General features: G+C 37.3%; 1 protein-coding gene across 1 annotated transcript in view; it reads left to right on the top strand.

The window, feature by feature from the left end:
- PTPRQ (protein tyrosine phosphatase, receptor type, Q) overlaps positions 1–20496 on the top strand; it is a gene marked incomplete at its 5' end in the record, with an annotated part of 79822 nt that overhangs the window by 48945 nt on the left and 10381 nt on the right. The window contains 7 exons of the mRNA XM_008939478.1: positions 2988–3087; positions 3747–3875; positions 5123–5167; positions 11710–11736; positions 12404–12485; positions 17576–17666; positions 19079–19155. Coding sequence (XP_008937726.1) covers positions 2988–3087; positions 3747–3875; positions 5123–5167; positions 11710–11736; positions 12404–12485; positions 17576–17666; positions 19079–19155 — 551 coding nt within the window. The remainder of the gene's footprint in view (positions 1–2987; positions 3088–3746; positions 3876–5122; positions 5168–11709; positions 11737–12403; positions 12486–17575; positions 17667–19078; positions 19156–20496) is intronic.

The following is a 20496-nucleotide window of genomic DNA, read 5'->3' as shown; positions in this document are numbered from 1 at the left end:
CTCAGTAGGTTTGCAAATGACACCAAGCTGGTCAGGAGTGTTGATCTGCTTCAGGGTAGGGAGGCTCTACAGAGGGACCTGGACAGGCAGGCTCGATGGGCTGTAGCCAGTTGTATGAGGTTTAACACGGCCAAGGGCTGGGTCCTGCACCTGGGTCACAACAACCCCAGGCAACGCCACAGGCTTGGGGAAGAGTAGCTGGAAAGCTGCCTGACAGGAAAGGACCTGGGGATGTTGGCTGACAGCCAGCTGAACATGAGCCAGCAGTGTGCCCAGATGGCCAAGAAGGCCAAAGGCATCCTGGCCTGTACCAGAAATGGTGTGACCAGCAGGAGTAGGAAAATGATTATCCTGTTGTACTCGGCACTGGTGAGGCTTCACCTTGAATAGTGTGTTCAGTTTTGGGCCTTTCACTACAAGAAAGACAGTGAAGTGCTGGAGCAGGTTCAGAGAAAGGCAACAAAGCTGAGGAAGGGTCTGGAGAACAAGTCTTATGAGAAGCACCTAAGAGAACTAGGATTGTTTACACTGGAGAAAAGGAGGCTCAGAGGAGACCTGATCGCTCTCTACAGCTACCTGAAAGGAGGTTGTAGTGAGATGGATGTTGGCCTCTTCTCCCGAATAACAAGCATTAGGAAACAAGGAAACAGCCCCAAGTTGTGTCAGGGAAGGTTTAGGTTAGATATTAGGAAAAATTTCTTCACTGAAAGGGTTATTAAGTCCTGGAACAAGCTGCCCAGGAAAGTGGTGGGGTCACCATCCCTGAAGGTGTTTGAGCTATATAGATGTAGTGCTGAGGGACATGGTTTAGTGGTGAACTTGACAATGCTGGGTTAATGTTTGGACTCAATGATATTAAGGGTCTTTTCCAACCTAAACTATTTTATGATTCTATGGTTCTATGCCAGTAAGCCCAGTGTAGGAAATCTCTTGGCTGCAGATCATTCTGTCTAGTGACACCTCATCTGAGGACATAACCCTTTATCCTTTATGTATAGATGAAGCTCTATATTAATTAATAAATTAATATTGTTTAATAGAATCCATTTGGTTCTGATGTCACTGGCCAATTGGCTGTCTGTTGTGGGGTCTTAGACCCAGCATAAATGCCTCCATTTCAGTGTTGATCTACCCCCAAAACTGGGAATGAGAACTGTCACAGCAGACCACAATAAGATCTTTAAGTTCTTTTAATACTTTAGTAAGTCAAAACTTACTTAGCTAAGCATTAGCCCTGACTTTCTGAAAAGGGATCCCAAGACAACTTGATGAATACCCAGAAGAATCTTAGTGGGCACATATTTTTCTTTTGGCATTCATCTTCTGTGATATGAGCTCCCTTGTTCATCTAATCTATGTAAGAATTTCGTTACATGATCTGATACTGAAGAACCTGAAATGCTAATTCACTACCTGAATATTCTGAAAGGATCTGGCACTATTTCTTTAGCCCTGAATGTTTAGGATAGTGCAACACAAAAGTTATCTTTATATGTTCCGAGTTTAAAATTTCTCAGCCATTGAAGCAAATAGATTGCCCAGTAAGGGAAAGACAGTGTATCCAATCACGGAAAACAAGTCTACTAGAAATGTGTCCAGCTGCATCCAGTCCTCTGGGTAGCTTCCTCCTTTCTAACAGAAAAGTCTGCAGTGCTTACAGGAATCATGCTTCAGTGGCAGGCAGATAGCGTAATTCATTCACTTCTGTATTGTTGAACACTTGTGATACATTCTCTTTTGGTGTAGATCATAAAGAAACAACATCTGTTTGTATGCTGAATAAAAGATAATGGGAAAAAAAAATAAGACCTGATAAATGACTCAGACATCCGTGGCTCCTCATATCCATTTGGTACCTTCTGTGCCAAAGCTTAATGTCAAGCACTACTTTTAAAATGGGCACTACAGCAAACTCATGTATGGCCTTAACTTCTTAATTTCAGATGCTACCAGCAAGAAACAAAACTTAAGTGGAAGAGAGAATTAAAAGTTGCTTTTATGTTCTCTTCCAAGTGTTGTGCAAGCAACATCAAGCTGATACACCACAAGTGATGCAATTACTGCAGTTGAGTAGCCCGGAAAATACAGCACTGGCAGTGCCATTACCAATGGCATCTTAAGTGAATAAAGGAAGTTAGATTTTTTCAGACACATTTTCTCTTCAGACACATAACCTGAGGAATCTTGCCCAAGTGTTTCCTTAAAGAACATGCTTTGGTTATATGAACTTCAGACTTCCTCTAGAAGCATAACCCAGAAAACATACCAGAAAGATCAGTAGCTGTTAGGTAACTGTGACCAACTACTTCTATTCCACTTCTAAAACCGGCATCTTTTAAGAAGAAATTTATGCTGCCTGAAATAAGATTTGCATTTTAATTTTAACTCAATTATCTTATTTTGTAGTAATCACGAAATTTGCATTTTTCTGACACTTCCAACATCTGATCATGAGGTGGGTTCCTTCGGCACCCTGAGGAGAGTATCTCCAAAACAGCATCTTTTATTTCGTGCCTGTGAGTGATGGCTGCGAGCCTCATGGCTTCAGAGTTGTGGCTCGTCCTTTTCCACTTCTGGAGCTTGATTACTTCTAGCTGTTAAAGCAGTGTGTCTGTTCTTAGAGGCACAGAGACTGAAGCTCAGCTCACGCTAGTGTTCAGATGGATGTTGCTACAGTGTAGACCTACCTCGACCTGTTTAACAGGTAAAACAGAAAAGCAGCAGGGGATGACTGCACAAAAAGCTGTAGACTTATACTGTTAGCATTATGTATTACATAAGCCAGCAATGCTTAGGAACCTTTGCATAAATTGTTTCTGGTTTTGTTGCATTTTTCTTTCCCAAGCAGCTCTTTGAATGACACAAAACAGATGCAGTTGTACGGAGAGAAGAGTGTCTTTCTCTCATCGCTCCCTGATTTTACCCTGTTAGAAATGTTAAAATTGTAATGAATCTATTAAATACTATATTTCCACTTTTTATTGCAGGTGAAGGACTGTCAGGAAGATCTGTAGAAGTTATCCTTGCTGTTACTTTGTGTATACTTTCAGTGGTTATTCTGGTGGGAGCAGTATATGCTTTTGCAAGGTGAGATTTATTTATGCCTGCCGTACTGTGTTTGCAAGCACTCAATAATGTTGTAAAGAAGAGTTGAAACAGTCCTATAAATGCAACCAATTGGCCATTTCAAGAAGTATTGCAATGTCTTTTTTTTTTTTTTTTTTTTTTTTTTTTTTTTTTTTTTTTTTTTGTGGTGGTGGGTGGTTGCTGACTGGTTGGTTCGTGTACAAACTGAGGGAGCGACTCACAAAGGGTTTAGTTTTGTGAGGGTAACATCCACAGTGGAAGGAGGAAAGACAGCTTCTCCATAAGATAAATCAGAGCCCGTCTTACCCTTTTAGACCAATTTCTCTATTGATTTGAGGATATAGATTAGAATATCAGCTGCCTGAGGTTAGCATGATGGCTGAACCTATTGGTGACTTGATGTGAAGTAAATACTTCAAATTTAGTTTTCTGTCTTATTAATAAATTTATCAGTGAAGTAGATTGGAGTCTCACACATAAAGAATTTTAGACAATGTAACTGCCCGATTTGACTAAATCGTGCTGTTGGGAGAGCAGAATAAAAGCCAAGGAAGGATTCCCAGCAACCATTTTCAGTTTTAGCCTGTCTAATCAAAGTATTGACATATGCATCCTTAAATCTTTTGTACATTTATTTTTCACTATTATTTTCTGTTTAGAATTCGGCAAAAGCAAAAAGAGGGAGGCACATACTCCCCACGAGATGCTGAAATTATTGACACTAAGTTCAAACTGGATCAGTTGATCACAGTGGCAGACCTGGAGCTGAAGGATGAAAGATTTACACGGTAAGCGTACTCCTTAGGCAAAACAGTAGTCCAAAGGGGCTGTAGCCATGACCCCTTTCTGACCTTTGCTTGTTTGGAAGTGTTTGTGGTGTTCTTATTTACACAGGTCACTGAGATCCTCTTTCAAAGAATGACCTCCATCCTCAAGACACTTCTCACTAGCTTTTAGAAAATCACTTAATCTTCAGCTCTTTTTACAACGAGATAAGGATCTAAGTGCAAATCACTGTTTAATTGTGTTAGCAAAAAAGAGCTACGTATTTTTAAACATGCAGAATTTCTGAATTTTTTTGGGTGGCCCAGTGTTTTATGTAGACTACAAACCTACATAAGCATTTTGGAAGAGTCAAACTCCCAGAAGTCCTGGTCAACTAATTTGAGAACAAATCTGTCATTTTCAATTGACATTGTGAACATATTTTTTTTGTTTATCCCACAAAGAGATTTGCGTAACATCTGGGTTTCTGTGGAGCTCAGCACACTGGCTATCCTGACATCTGCTCCTTTAAGGTGCATGCAGCAATTCCAGGTTATTCGTACTTTCTGTCCCACAAAGAATCTTGTCAGGTATTTTTCAGAAGGAAAACTGCTCTTTCTAAACCACCAGAAATATGGATATTATTCACTGAATAAATATAATTATCATTCTCAATAATATATGATGTCCAACTGAGTTAGAAATGTTCGGTGAACATCCTTCACCTGCCTGTATTTTCCCTGCTGTGTCACAGATTAGACGCTGTGGTAGGCAGTCTCCTTAAAGATGAGAAGCCTAAAATAGTCTTGCCCTAGCAGTCAGGCATCCTACTGTTGCAGCCTAGGAATAGCTGGAAGATGAAAGGTTGTAGATGTTGACCTGTTTTGTTTGAGTGTGTGTACGTCTATGTGTGTGGTACAGAGCAAGCTCACTGCATGTACAAACTTGTTCAAGACAGTGCACACAGCAATGGCTGCTTGTAACAGATGAGAAAACATACTACGAGTCATCTGGCAATCGTTGATGTAATGGATGTGGTATGTTTGGTGTGGGACACCAGTCATTCATCTGACTGAGCGTGGTTTAGTCCCTGCCAGTAACAGTGGAAAACATTCTCTGAAGACAGAGCCACTGCCAGTGCACTGTGATAACTGACTTGTATAAATTGTCTCGAGGAGGTTCAAAATGGCCTTGTTTCCAAACTGTTAGCTGAATAAGAATAGTATTAATTGTGTTTATATACTAAAGTGTTAATGGATTTTACTTCCAGATACTCTTCATTTTTCTTTAGACGCAAGGAGATATTTGTCATCCAGTAAGTTTTTGTATTATTGAAGCAATGTGGTGTGTTTTCCATTCTGTTCTCTTAACCTGTGTGCTACCATACTACACTGAATGATACAGTTAATCAAATTTAAATGTCTATCTTTGCAGCTATGCTAATGACAAACAGTGGTATCTGTCATCATGAAATCATGTTACTTTTTAGTCCCTAATTTTAAGATACAACATTTGCGCAACTGTTTTAAAATAAATCAGGGCAATTTTTTATATGGTAATTATAACACATTATAGCAATGTAGCACTGATCTATGCAACCTATCCTTGAAGCAAATGTTACACAAATGTGACATAAGAAACATGCTGTTTCTTTCCTTTGGCAGCCAGAAAGTATGTATGCAAGAAAATTTCTCTTTTTTTCTCAACTGTCTTTTCTGCTCAGACTGAAGCTGTTTTGTACCACGTCGCTGCAATCTCAGCAACGTATCCAGGCAATAGAATCCTTTATCAGTTTGCAGAGTACTAGTCTGCCACTTTTCCATCTAAATTTTGTGTGGTTTAGATTTGTACAGTCTCAAACTCTACAGACTAATTGCAAACTATGTGTCATACTTCCATGCATGTCATTATGTGCTTTATGCACAGCAAGGCCTTTACTGAATAGTGCTTCAGCAGTTTAGTGACATCACCCCTATTTTAATGTCAGTCTTACGTATTAATTTGCAATTTGTCATGTTCTTCCCTCTGTATTTTTCTCTTTCCTTCTTCCCCACTCCTTTAATGGCCAAAAGCAAAGACTCTTCTTCTGCCATTCCTGTAAGGTACATGATGCAGCTGTTAAATTTGGATTATTTTTCAAACAGTAGCAGCACTGAAGCTACAGCAGCCTCCTTGCACAGGCCCTTTGTTGGACATTATGACAAACTGTTGAATTTTGAAGTGCAGACACTAACTGAGAGTTCCTCAGGAAAGACTTTGTGCCACCTTTTCAGCTGGAAGTCAGTAAATGTTCTATGGGACACTGCTAGGTCCCATACATAGTGTACACATAATACCGGGGAGCAGGATATCCTTTATCTGCTCAAAACTTTTTAGTTTAATACAACTTTTTTTTTTTTTTTTTTTTTATGTTTTAAAGACAGTTTCAATATGTTTAATATTCTGTTCTGGTCATATCAATGTGACCAAAAGGGATATTTTAGGTGCCTCTAATACTGTCTTTCATATAGATACATCTTTCCTGGTAAAGAAGAGTTATATCAAGAAGCTGGCAGAAGTATGGCAGCATGCATCAAGGCAGCTTACTGCCAAACCTAATGTTTAAAATATTTTTCCTGCCTGTCTTAGAAGTCCACAGTTACAGCATGAAAGACCTTTTTCACCTGTTGCCTTTGGGGAATAGTTATGTAGAAGTCAATCAAAGTCCCAGTTCTTGTGTTGTCCTTATCGTTCTCGTGATTTGTGGTTAAAGCAGTGACATGTTAGCATGTCAAATTGTATTAAATGTTGGTGACTGCAGTGTAACCCTCACAAATTTTTCCGGCATTTTTGGAATGGGACTGTATCTGCATAACCTACTGCCATGCGTTGGCTGCCTGTAGTCAGTTATGTCAGCTGTGTTTGCAAAGCTTGCTGTGCTGCAGAATGCTGCTTTCAGTGCATGGCGTCTTGTAATCATGTGAGGAAAATATAGAGGGGCATGCTCCTTTTCCAGGCTGGCTTAGTTGTTTGTTGGACAGCTGTAAATCAGCTGAAATCTGGTCCACCCAAGTATATTTCTACCCTGAAAGGTTGACAGGGAGTTTGAGTGAAAATATAAGGTAATAAAAGAGCAGTACTGTTTATTATCTTTTTTTTTTTCCCCCTGTATCTACTAACCATCCCATTCAGTGCCCATTTGAAGAAGATGCTTTGGAAACCAGGTGCTTTGTCATTTCTCACCCAGTATGTTATTAATCATGTTAGCTACTATAAATCAGTAAAGGCATGGACTTATGGCTGACACAGTTCATCCACAGAATCAAGATACCCTAGCCTGCTCTGTGAGATCCCTCTTGACTGCCTCTCACACATTGTTTCTTCAGACATTCTCTCATACTTACTGGATCGTGGCCTATGATCTCAGCTCATATGCTCAGAAAATTTGTGTAGTTGTTATCACATGAGAAATAAAAAGAAACAAGAAAAGGTTTTTCTGTTCTGTAACATTATGAGTGGAAATATTTTCTACCATTCTTACCAGATCAAAAATTCAAGAGCTTCAAAAGTTTAATGAACCAAAACTCATTGAATGTTCAGTGTAGGTTAATCAAAACATTTTATTTCACGCATTTTAATGACTTTTTTAGTATTAATTATTTTGTATTATGAAAGTCAGTTTAAGTAGAAACCCCATGAAATTTAAAAGTGCCAAATGTCCCATTTTGGCAATTTGAAACTTTTTGGGGGGGTCTACATTTTTTTCAAATCAGAAAATTCATGGCAAATCCCAGTTCCCAGAAGTAGTATTTTAACATAATTGTCATCAGAAAAAAAAAAAAATCTTGAAAAACTTCAGTGTCTGAAAATTACTAATAGTAACTAGTACATCATCTCTCAGCAAGTCTTTGCTGGACATTTAATTAGTAGGATGTGGTTTCAGAGGGTTTGCAGGGAATAAAGTCCTATTGAATTCAGTGGAAAATGAGATTTGTTTTATGAGGCCAAAATGCTGACTTTGAAGGGGCATATGTTGATCTCCATGATGGTATGAGACAGGCAATAACAGAAAAAACCGACCCATGGTTAAAACATATATATAGCCCATTAGTCTAAACTGGAATAAACATCACTTCATTGGGCACACTGAATATACATACACTGGGGCATCTCATTAATTATGTAACATGTCCATAGGGTTTGGGAAGTCACCTTTCAAAGCAGACATGCATCTGCTGTGAATAGATTCTGTTACTAAATTTTTAGGGCACACTAGGTTTGGTGAGAGACAAGTGACCCTTCCCTGTTGCAGGTGCTCACCTAGGAGAAGGCTTTTCTGGCACTCTAGCCATGTTTTCTGAAGCCAGGATAAAGCCACCCAGGTCCCGCTTTCTTAAAATCCTTCCTTGAGGATTTGCACCTTGTGGTGGATGCTTTAAGGCTTTTGTTTCATTCTCCATGAAACAGCTTGTCAAGCAAATGGAGCACAAATTCAGAAGAAATATCTATGAATTACAGACACTGTAACCCTTGTAAATACCAAGTAATTACAACTCTTTATGGAAAATATTGTATACAAAATGATTGTCTGATCTCACCTTTCGTATATATTTTGCATTCAGTAGTTTCTATATTTGAGGTAACACTTCTGCACACACATTACTTTCTCTAGACTAGTCTGTTTCTTTACTCTGTGAGTGAGGATAGGCATGGCTCCTGCCTTTCCTTTTTCTTCAAGTCTCCCTTTAGTAATCAACCATCAAGAACAGGCTTCCTGAGCTTTTTGTCCCCAGAGTGCAAGGTTTATGAATGTACGTGTCCTCGTACAATGGAAGAAATGACTATTTGTTCTCTTTCCTTAGGCCTTTAATATTTAGGAAGGGTTAAGTTCCATATTGCTTTCAATTAACTTGCTAAAAATTAGTTCCTCCATTGGTCAGTGGTGCTTATGAGTTAAGCCTTTTGCCTATATACTCATTTCTACTTTTTCTATTTGGACGAAGTTTTAATTCCCTGTGGATTTCAGATGATTGACCCAGAGAGAAAGCCAAGTCTGTGTGACAATATGGTCTTCAGTTACCACTGCCAACACAAATAAATGGCTTCTTTCTAGCTCTATCATAAGTAATCTGAGTGGGATTCAGATTTTTGATAGACTTCAAAAAAATCCCACACATGAAACAATACACTGTTTTAAAAGGAAATCAGACTTAAGGCAATAAGGCATTCTTTATCTTGGAGAATGTTTTTCTTTCCTAGTTTCAAAGTCAGACAAGTGGGAATCTGGAATTGTCCAGCTGAAAGAGGGAAATTTGCAACTTCATGGTTTGATTCTAAATTGTGCTCATCGAGATCTAGTGATATCTATATTCTTATGTTTTATACAGAAGACTTAGAAATGTGTAGAAAGAAATTACAGGTAGATGAGGATTTTTCACTGATGAAATACTGTAAGATTATACATATTCCAAGTCAAGCGAGTTGGAAAAAATACTAAATTTTTGAAACTTGAGGATGCTGAAACTAGGCAAAGCTCTAAGTGTTTAGTGAGAATACAGAATTCATCCCTTCTGAAGACTCTTACATGATACAATCAACGTCTTTGCCAGAAAAGTTAGACATTCATTTCCATATCAACATTTACATCACATCATCTTATTTTCAGACCTGCCAAGCCACTATAATGTGCATTTGCTACCAGCAGAATTGTGAGGATTCAATAGGTCTGAAAATCAAGTTCTTCACTTAAATGCCTAAAGACAGATGCAAGTTTCAATGTGTAGGTGCCTCACTTCTTTAAAAATGTTTACTGCTTGTGAAAGAGAACATACAATTATGCCTTTAGAAAGAATCACCTGTTATTAATGTTAAAAATTAACTAGAAAGCAATATATGTAACAGTAAGTGTGTAGTTCATTTGCTGAGGTATTCCAGTGTTTTGCTTCCCTGCTTTCAGTGAAAGTAAAAGAAGGAAATATTGTTGAGTAAGGTGTTGTTGATAGTGCTGCTTGTCTCCTGTGTTCTTTGCTATTGGATCCAAGTACCTTTAGCACTGAAGCACCAAATGACATACTCAGGTTGCTTATGTACTGCAGAGATAAAACTTTTATTTCCTAATGACTAAACTGCATTTACTAACTGCAAGTTGTGTGCAGTAAGCCCCTAACTGCTATCAGTTTGAGGGGAGGAAAGCCAACAATATTAAAAAAATTCCTGGGATGTCAACAAGGAGGTGATTTTTTTTCTGTTGTTCCATGATGAAGATTAATTTGAAGAAAAAAAATGTGTCATTTCTTTGCAAAGACTGCTTAGATTTTTGCCCTGAAAAAAAGGCCTAAAAATTTTACTTTCTGCCCAAAGATAAATATATTTGCATGCAGTAGCTTGGCACTGCTATTAAGAGTACTTTTTCTTCAGGAAACTTTAGCTCTATAATGTTGCCAATATTACTAGACAGGAGTTTCATCTGCCATGTAATGCAAACAACATAAGTGATACAATAAGCAATAGCTAGTTTTTTAAACATCCCAAATAAATAGAGTTGCATGCTTTGTCATCTTATTGCTTTCTTTTAATTCTAAAGCTCTGCTTCAGTTATCCTGGTAAACATTTGGAGTCTGAGCCTTTTTCTGTGGATTCTTATGCTTTTTACTCCCGTGAGATTGACCCAAAGCTTTCATAGCCAGTTTACTTTGTTTGAAGAGAACTGTCATAACAAAGTATGTACCACAAAGGCATCTTTTGTAGCTTTGAAATTAACTTCTCTGATGCTTAATAATAAATGATTCAGCAACTCTATTAATCTCATTTTATTACCTAATTTAAAATTCAAATGTTTAAGGACAACTTCATACACAAGTATTTTTAAAGCAAATTGTTGTCTTTTCTATTAATATTACAGCAGCAATATTATATTCGCACTATAGAATAGTTTTTGTAATATTTGTATGTAAGAATGTATGCTTTTTGGAGAGACAAAGCCCATAAAAGGTGTGCTTTGATGTTTTTTGAAGGGGCAATTTATCTTCTAAACTGTATTGCTTCAAAATTTTTTGTCTTGGTCTTTTAGACAAGCTTTGTGAGTCTAAGTGCCCAAAATCTGGCTTCTAAATCTGTAAGGCTTAGATATTCTTAAAATGGGTTCAGAAGTGATGACGGTGACCAAGTTTCAAGGCCATCTGAAAGTCCCCTGTTTATAGATGCTCACGTGACATCTTCATGAAACTGCTGTGAGATCAAGTTAAAGATTTAATATATAGCACAGTGTTTAAAATCACCATGCACTACAGTGAACATTTAAAAATGAGCACGAAAACAGGCACTCATTTTAACAATCTTTAGAAAAGCAGCCAGAGCTCTTTAGTTTCTATAGAGGCACAGCAATAGCATGGTTCATCTGTGATTTATTTTAGATATCTGCTTAAAATAAGATGAGATCACACTAATTTCTCTTCACTGATTATAAAAGGAATCTAGACTGACTGGCTCAGAAATAGGTGTCTGTATTCAGTCAGATGAATCCTACCCTTACACACTGAAACAGCCCTTAGAAAAGTGATATTGAGTAAGTACCTAGTGTAAAACAAAGCCTGGCAATGTATATGAAGTGGTGTGCTGGAAGTATGGATTTCCCAGGGCATATGAGCCCTGAAGAGAATGATAGAAACTCTGACTACCATATCCATATCTGCCAATACCTGAGATAAGAAACCTAAGCAAGACAATCGCCCAAGATATCTGACATATATTAGTATCTGAATCCATGAAATTAATAAATCTAGTTCTTTAGTTACTTCAGTATTTCATCTAGAACCTATTAACATGCACGATATTGGTTAACTCTCAGCTTGCTACATTTAACAAAAGTCTCTGTTGCAGGTTACTTAGTTATAGAAAATCCATCAAGTAAGTTGATTAAAGATTTTTATATTGTGCTTGTTGGTGAGTCTCAATGTGTGGTTTCTTCCTCTGTGTTTATTAGAAAAAAACTCCAAGCTGCGTATAAATCATAAAAGCATGACTAATTGCATGGTAACAGGAGAAATGCTTTCTCTCTCTCTGGGGTGAAGCTTGCATGTCTGTGTTTTAGCTTGGGAAGTAATACAGGGATATTTAAACTCCTCGGGGTTTAAAAACCATGTCATTATGAGAATGAGGTCACTGCAATATTTTATAGGTCTAAAACCTTGCAATGTCTAAAATGTTTTCTGTGCAACAAAGAAGTATTATGTACTTCAGAATGCAATGATAACTTTACAGATTTCCATTCGTGCCAAACCCTTGCTTTGGAATGCTATCACCTATAAAAACAATCCTACCCTACAGTACTGCTGTTAGCAACATTAAAAGTGTGGTGAGGGGGAACAACAAGGGGAGAAAATTCTTCTATTTCAAGTGACTGAGAACAAACCAAATAAGCAGGCTGTAAGCAGTTTATAATATTCTGCCTGCAAGTATGAGCTTCTATTGAACTGTAAAGCATTGTTTATTAATAAACTGCAGTTAAATAAGAATAAAAAGAACAACAAAGAAATTCCTTGTAGGATTCTAATTCTTCTGTCATTACTTTCAGGCCAATAAGCAAGAAATCCTTCCTACAACATGTTGAAGAGCTTTGCACAAACAACAACCTAAAGTTTCAGGAAGAATTTTCGGTATGTTGCTAGCAGTTGTCACAACATTGCAAGACCTTCGGTCGTTTCATGTGTCACATTTCATGTCCATTTTAAGCAGGCAAGGCCATGAAGGACTCTGGCCTTGATAATCAATACCCAATTACCAGGTTGATTGTTTAGAAAGTAATATTACACTGATTTGGATTCTGCAGTCTACACTGCAACCTGATCAGAATTATTCACCAAAGTGTCAGCAGAGGATGGTCTTCTTTCGACAGCGATCTTTGCAAGAGCACCATGATATTTATACATTTACATATATAGCAATGCCTCTGTAGTTTACCTGAGAACAGTTTATTTAGATATTCTTTTCTAACATTTATAGAGGTATATTTAACTGCTTTAAATAAGTTCATTTTCCTGAGCGGTGATGACCCCCAAAATACAGCTGACATTTATCTGTGAAATGTTCAGACCCTGGTCATACTGCCATGGAACTCAGAAATGGTTTTCGTTCATAAGTTTCAGTGAGGAAAGTAAAAAAATTGTGCATGGTACTTTGCTTTTTGTTCCTTTACAAATATGTCATGCTCTTGAGAACAGACTCCATGTGAATAACCTTCGCCTTCTTAAGCTAGTACATAAACAGAGTAAGCCTGTCTTTCTGTTTAAAAAGAGACCAACTTTCAAAATATACATTACATTACACATAGTGCATATATACTTTTGAATTTAAATCTCAAAATTTTCACTGTTTTTGTTAAACATTTTTACTGCTATCATATTTTTTTTCTCAACAATTTTTTCTCATTGTTTCAGAATCTTTATCACCATCAATTTTATTATACAGAGTCATTTGCCCCCCAAAAAAACCCCAATTTGTCAGTCTCCAGTGACTTTATTATTTTGGATTTATATATTTACCATGAATTACTTACCAGTTGGGTTAACAAATATGAAGACTCAACAATTGGCGTTTCTTCTGCTAGATTATAATATTTCAGTCTCTGAGGGAAAATCATCAAAAGTGTGAAAAGATTAATGGTATTTCCTACAGCTTTTTGTTATGCTCCTTAGGTAAAATTGGTCTGGATTTAATAATAAAAAGCACCATAAAATTCTCTGAGCAATAAAGAAAGGAGAACTTTTTTTCCAAGAGCAAAGTGTTATTTCACTTGAACAAGAGTGTTCATAGTTATATTATGCATGACTGAACAGATGAAAAGTTTTAATAGCAATAGCATTTTCACATATTAACTTTTATCACTGTAAAGTTTCTAGTATTACTTTCGTTAGGTGTGACCCACAATGGCTAAGCCCTACAGCATTGTAGTGCCTTAAAACTTAAACAATGGTGTTTTATCAATTCAGAATCTTGGAAAACCATTTCAAATTTAGAGAAATACAAGTAGCTGACACCTCATTGAACTGAATTATATGGTCCACTTGTAATCAACAGTTTTATATGTCATTTGGGTTTCCATTTTTTTTTTTTCTCTCTGAGCTTCATCTTCCATGTTTCAGAGTGTAGTGATATCTTCCCAGATGACTTGTCCAAGGGCAGGGAGAATTGCAGGGTAGGTTCCATCCATAAGAATATACTGTCTGTAGCACCTGCTTTATCAGATGAATAATAGGATTGACAATGCACTTGAAATACTATCAGAAATGACAATGCACAGAAACAGACAATGCACACTGCAAATAAACAGACCTCATGACCTACATTGTTTCCATCCACGTTCATCATTTTAGTTCCATGTAAGTGACTCAAGGATCCTACAATGTGTGTAGGAGAGATGAGGTCAAGCTATAAATCCACAGGCCGTTATATCTGAGGCACATAAAAAAGCATGGTGCTGAGGTTGCTTGGGCTCTCTTGCTGTCCCTGTACTACTAAATTCTAGTGTACCAGGAACTGGACATGAGAATATGGTAATTTACACTAATAAAGTGTTAGTATATTCCTTGCCTTGAATTTGGACTGTTTCAGCTAGCAGTCTTCCTGGACAATTCTAAAGGTATGTTTTGATAGGTAAAGTAGTCCGGGGATCATTTGCAATAGGCAGTTTGTAGACAACAAACTTGTTTTGGAGTTTTCTAGCATAAATGTGGCTCTTTCCATTTCATTTAGTCTTGAAATGCAGGGACATTTCTGATCTCATCTAATTTGTTGGACTGACCAAGCTGCTGTACCTGAAGATCTCCAGGGTTCAGTCTGGGTCTGTGTGTGAATGTGACCTGTCTGTAAATGTGGTGAGAAGAGTTTATGGGAGAATGGATCTGTATCCACAGCCTGTCAGAAAAGACAAGCTGAAAGAAACCATGTGGAGCCACAACAACCTGTGGTGGACACCACCTAGCTGGTATTCAAACTTCCAGCTTTCCAGATGATTCATGTATCTCTCAATACCTTTGGGAAGTCAAGTTTTTCTACTAACTGGCAAATTAATGAAACAGAAATACTTCTGTAAGTGTTTTACGATAAGCTCTGCTCATGAATAAAGCAGTGACATACCTCTGAATGTCACCACAGTACCATAAAATACTGCAGTAAACAAAATGTAAATTAATTATTTCAAAGTTTTGAGTCTGCAAAGAAATACAGTTTCTGTGACATATTGTTATTGAATTAGGAACCCAAATAGTCTCTCCCCAGTTCTGAAAATAATAATTTAGACTGAAGTCCATACTGATGCAGAGAATAGGTATAAGGCATTTGAGCGCTTGTTCAGATATGGAAGCATCATTACAAAAATATAATCTGCTTCTCTATTTCCTCTCTACTACTAAGTGCTGTACAGCGGTGCTGCTTCCTCACTAGTTAGCTGGCAAGCTCAGACTTGGAGAAGTGAGGCAAATGAGGCAGGTTCAAGTTCACATGACATGCACATGGTATGGGATCCCATGACCCACAACACCTGCAAAATGGCATAGGCATTTAGTCTATGTTTTTCCTTCACACAAAGTTCAGGGACAGAAATTTTGTGGGAGAGTTTCAGCTTTCTGAATGAGAAGAATTTTAACATCTCCACCCTTAGCTATAGTTTACCATTCCTATTGAATCCTGACAGGAATGCACAGAAGTCACTCAGCTGTGTCTGAGAACAGAGATCTTTCTCTAGATTCAGTTGTAGGACTGGGGCTTTACACTTCTGAGGAAATATTGAAACAAAAGACAGAGGGAAGTGAAGAAGTAAAAAAAAAAAAAGAATTGTTGAGTATGACAGAGTTTCATTTAAAGATAAAACTTTAAAATAATGAGTGTCTTTAGAGACATTTTTCTACAGTATGTTACAGTCCATTTAGTTTTGTATTTACTGCATGTCTGTTAACTGTGTTTTAAAATTTACTAACATACAGATACAAATGTAAATTCAGCCGTTCTTTATAAGGTGATTTTAAGTCAGAAACTCTTTTTGGAAGGGGCATAATCATAGACTTTCCATCTCTAGGAAACATTCAGAGAGATTTTGAAGGGCATGGATGGGATGCAGTCCCCTGTTAATTTTCAAAGGGAGATGAGCATCTGATTGTTCTCTGCGACTCTTCACCTGATTCTTTCCCCAAGGAAATATGTGTCAGAGGTAGGAAGAGAAGTCAGGTCCCTTGTATGAAGGTCCTTTGTTTTCATTGTGAAACCATCTTTCCCCTCGTGTTCAGAAGCACCTACAGTTACATTATCCAGGATATAATTATAGAAGTGAAGTAGTCCTTATTTATGTCAGATGGTGAAAGAAATTTCTCATGGCATAATACTGTATATAATTCAGTTCAAGGCTTTTAAGCTCTCTTTTATATGTCACACATTATCCATTGTACAAGATAGGGTATCAGATTAAGTGAACTCTTGGCTTGGTTTGTTACATCAGTTTTTAAATTATCCCTTTTTGCTAATGTTCATATTAAGTTATTCTTAATACCTGAACACATCAAATAAAATTGACAAAATATTTGAATCCACAATGAAAGAAAAACATGAGAATAAAAAAACCACACCCTTATTTCTATTTTTCAACATTATTTATTTATTTATTTGCTAATAGTTGACCATTAAGTTTTATTTCTAGAAGACAAACTGTCTCAAACACTTAGGCAAAAGAACACTTGAAGATAATTGACACTGAATCTGGTAGTAGGGCTATCTCCTGCCTTTTGGAAGTAGCTCATGTAGAGTGTAATTGTAACATTAAAGGAAAAATTTGGAGGGATCACTCAGCACAAGTGACAAAATTCTGTGTTGTACTCATTCAAAGCAATTGGTAGATAAAGTAGACCTCTTCCTCTGTGTTTTAGCTAGATGTCCAAATAGACTTGCATATAACATTTGTCAAACAAAGGGAAAATCTATTACAGTTAACATAGTTATTAACTTAGAAATTCTGGCTAAAATCTAATTTTTCTGATTTTTTTGTTCTCTTTTCACCACTAAAAGGTCATCACATTAATAAATTTCTCCATTAACAAATTATTAAGTTGTCTCCACTCTTTTACTCAGCTTTGGAGATTATACCTATTTATGTATGCAAAGACCCCCTTCAAATACATTCCTCAATATGGACGATTTCTCCAACTCTGCCCTTCAGTAATAGAACTAATGACCAGTTATGAAACTGCAGTACAACCCAAAATAACTCTTCCCACCCCTTTCATGAACAGTCCTGTGAACAATAGCTAATTGCCAGTTGCCTCAACCTAATTAAATTCTCACCAGTTCTCATGCTGTGGCAAGAACTCTCCCAAGCTGCAGCAGTCAGGAAGAGGCATTATTCACCAGTCAGGCTGAGTCAGTAGGGCATGGTAACCAAGCATGTGACTTTATGAAAAGACAGAGAAGAACTGCAAAAGGTGATAGGCTGGCTTTATCCAGACTTGTAAAGGTGAAAGTTCGTGTAAGCTTTAATTGTTCAACTTGACAGCATCGTCTGCAGTGCTTCATCTAACGTTGCTGGTGTAACTGGGGTTGACAGTGAGGCAAAATGTTCTCTAATGCTTCCAGCTGTTCTTCGGAACGCACTCTGCTGCAGAACTGAGGTAGTCTTCCTCTTACTGGGTCATTATGTCACTTTTCTTATAGCCTGGTAAGATAAAATGCAAAGGTTTGCCAACAAACATTTATTCCTCTACAGGAACTTCCCAAGTTTCTGGAAGACCTGGCTTCAACTGATGCTGATCTGCCATGGAACAGGTCTAAGAACCGTTTCCCAAACATAAAGCCATGTATGTTTTTACTGATCAACTCCTCCGTTTTGCTCTCTACCTTCAGTAGTGCAGCATATATTTGGAATGCAACTGTATTTTTGTTTGATCTGCCTTTGAAATAGCAGTACAATCATGTCCACATTATGAAATAATTTTCTGTCATGTAATCTGTCTTTTCACTGTATGTTTTTAAAGACACTTTTATCTGCAAGTAGGTTTCAGCTTGCTCTCACAAGCTCTAATATGCAGGTGCAAGACACTGTAGCTTCAGTAGTTTCTTAGCTTTGTAATTCAAGACAAAGAGCAAACTCTTTAACGTTCTTCCTCTTTTTTTTTTTTTTTTTTTTCCCCTTTAGTGAGAAGTAATTGTTTTAAACATATAAAATCCACATGTTTGTGCATTCAGCTACCTCAGGAGCCTGGGTGTGCTTTCTTGAGGATATGTGTACATGTGCTGCAAAGGTTCCAAAGAAGATCAGAGTGACTGTATGATAACTTATAAGCCAAGGCTAGATTGTATCACAGGAGACGGGAGTCTGTCTCCCTGTGCTCAACACTGCTTCATTTTTCAGTTAATAAGACAAGAAATGTCATTATTATTTTAGGCATTAGCTGTGATGTGAGATGGGGAGCGTGGCATTCCTTGGTTAATAATGCTACATTCTGTGCTATTAACTTTTCAGAGCAGCTGTTCCTGCTATCTGCTGCCTTGTTCAAGACATACTCTAAGTTACAATCACTAAAAATTGATATTCATGACACACAATGAAATATAAATCTTTACCTTTGAATTCTTTTTTTTTTTATAAAGTTGAGGACCAAACACCAAAATGTGGAATGTTTGGTTTCAGTGTTTACTTATTCATATATGACAACTTTCCTGGTTTTCTGTCATTTCTGCATACGTATTGTAGGTTTAAAATGGAAACCCTCAATATATATATTTTTTTTTTCTGTAATAGTGAGCTTGCCTTGTGTAAAAGAAGTAAAGGTATGTAAAAGTGCCAGGATCTGGTTCATATCTGTGACCTGGACAGCGAGTATACAGGAAAGACTGTCAGACCCCTGACCCTGCTGTCTGATTCACACAGAGGTTGTCTGTGCTAGAACAGCATATGACTTAAAGTACATGGCCCTACATTTAGGCAGAGGATCCTCCCATACATATGTCAAACTGGAGGTTCTGGCGCATTCACCATTTTAATTTAAAAGTATTATATTAAAATATGTCTGGAACATTAAAGGATGACGATACAGTACAGGGAAGTGGTTACATTCCCTTTGTAATTAGTGTTCTACCATGTCAAATATTGTTAGATTAGCAACCATAACAGCATTTTTTAACTTCTGGCACTCCAGGAACACTTGTTAAATGCATCTATGGTTTTTGAACAAATCTTTTAGTTAACTAGACTTTATTTCCATGATAGATAATAACAACAGAGTAAAGCTGATGCCCGATGCTGGTATTCCTGGATCTGACTACATTAATGCCAGCTACGTGTCTGTAAGTAGATAAAGTCTCTCATATTTTTACTATATTTGTTTTCTGGTAGAAGAGAGAGTAAAAAAAAACTTGCAAGAAGACCAAGATTCTGATTTTTCTTTCATTCACTACAACTACTGTTGCCATGGCATCGTTCATGTGACTCCTCTGTTACCAAACATGACTAGTTAAAAATATAAATTATCCCATTTTCACTACTAAGCTATGACTTTCATTAATAATCAAAACTGTGTCCAGCAAATTACTTTCTATAAATTGTCTCATACCATTATCACTAAAGACAATAGTGAAACTCCCACTGAAGTCAATTGTTTAGACAGGCATTGTTTGGTCTCTCTTGGTTCAGGAGTTGGAGCTATTGGACATGAACAGGAAAATGGAAAGATAACCGAACTGAAAGTTTCACAGAAATGGCTAATAATTTTCGTGAGCAGGATTGGCATGCCTCTTAATAGTTTGTGAAAGTTATGGTGGAGAAAAATTAAATAGACTCCTTAAAGAAGAAACTATTACTCTATTTCTCATTATTTATATATATTTATCTTTCTTTCTAGACCTTCCATTTTCTAATTGTATTCTCAGCAGCATCTTCATCTATATTTTTATGTCATATTTGTCCTGTTGAAGCTCAAACTGTGTCTTATAACTATGCATTTAATTTTTTATAGCAGTTACTGGTGTTATCATGTGAGGCTAAGACTTGATTTGCACTGAACGCTATTCAAGCATATAGCAAGGCACACAGACTGTGGTCTAAACAGATCACACAATAGCAAGTAGAAGCAGTTATGTCCAGGTAACTAGGAGGCATTCACAGAGAATAAACAACAGAACTGAGACCATCTTCCACTCTCATTAGCAAAACCTATTTATTCCCTTTATATGGAATGTCCTAGTTTTTGACAGCAGATAGTAAAAGCCATACCATGTTGTTACTTGATGCTGTGACTGTACACAGAACCACTGAGAAGGAGACCAGACAGCTTGGAATATGGCCTCATCTTCACCCTTCCTGTCACTAACTGACACGCCAGGGCTTAGGCAGGGACATTAGCACCAACTTCCAAAAAGCTGCAGCAAAAGCCAGCTGCAGAGAGTGTTCCCTGCTGAGAGTTTGGATGTCTTTACTGCACAGAGGCATCTACTTTAGGTCACCACTCAGCAGTGAATGGACAACAGTAATGTTACCATTTCTCAGGGCTAGAGCTTTGCCCTTGATATGCTTTCACTTTCCATGTTTGTAGATGTGTAAATATATAAATACATGTAGCTGTAAATATACAATATGTGTGTGTGTATACTTACATACCTATTTATCTAGGTGTATTTACATATGCATAC

This window comes from Merops nubicus, unplaced genomic scaffold (genome assembly GCF_000691845.1).
Source record: "Merops nubicus isolate BGI_N331 unplaced genomic scaffold, ASM69184v1 scaffold39494, whole genome shotgun sequence".
NCBI classification, from domain to species: domain Eukaryota; kingdom Metazoa; phylum Chordata; class Aves; order Coraciiformes; family Meropidae; genus Merops; species Merops nubicus.
Note: the sequence above shows the minus strand (reverse complement) of the source record. Positions and strands in the feature narration are given on the sequence as shown.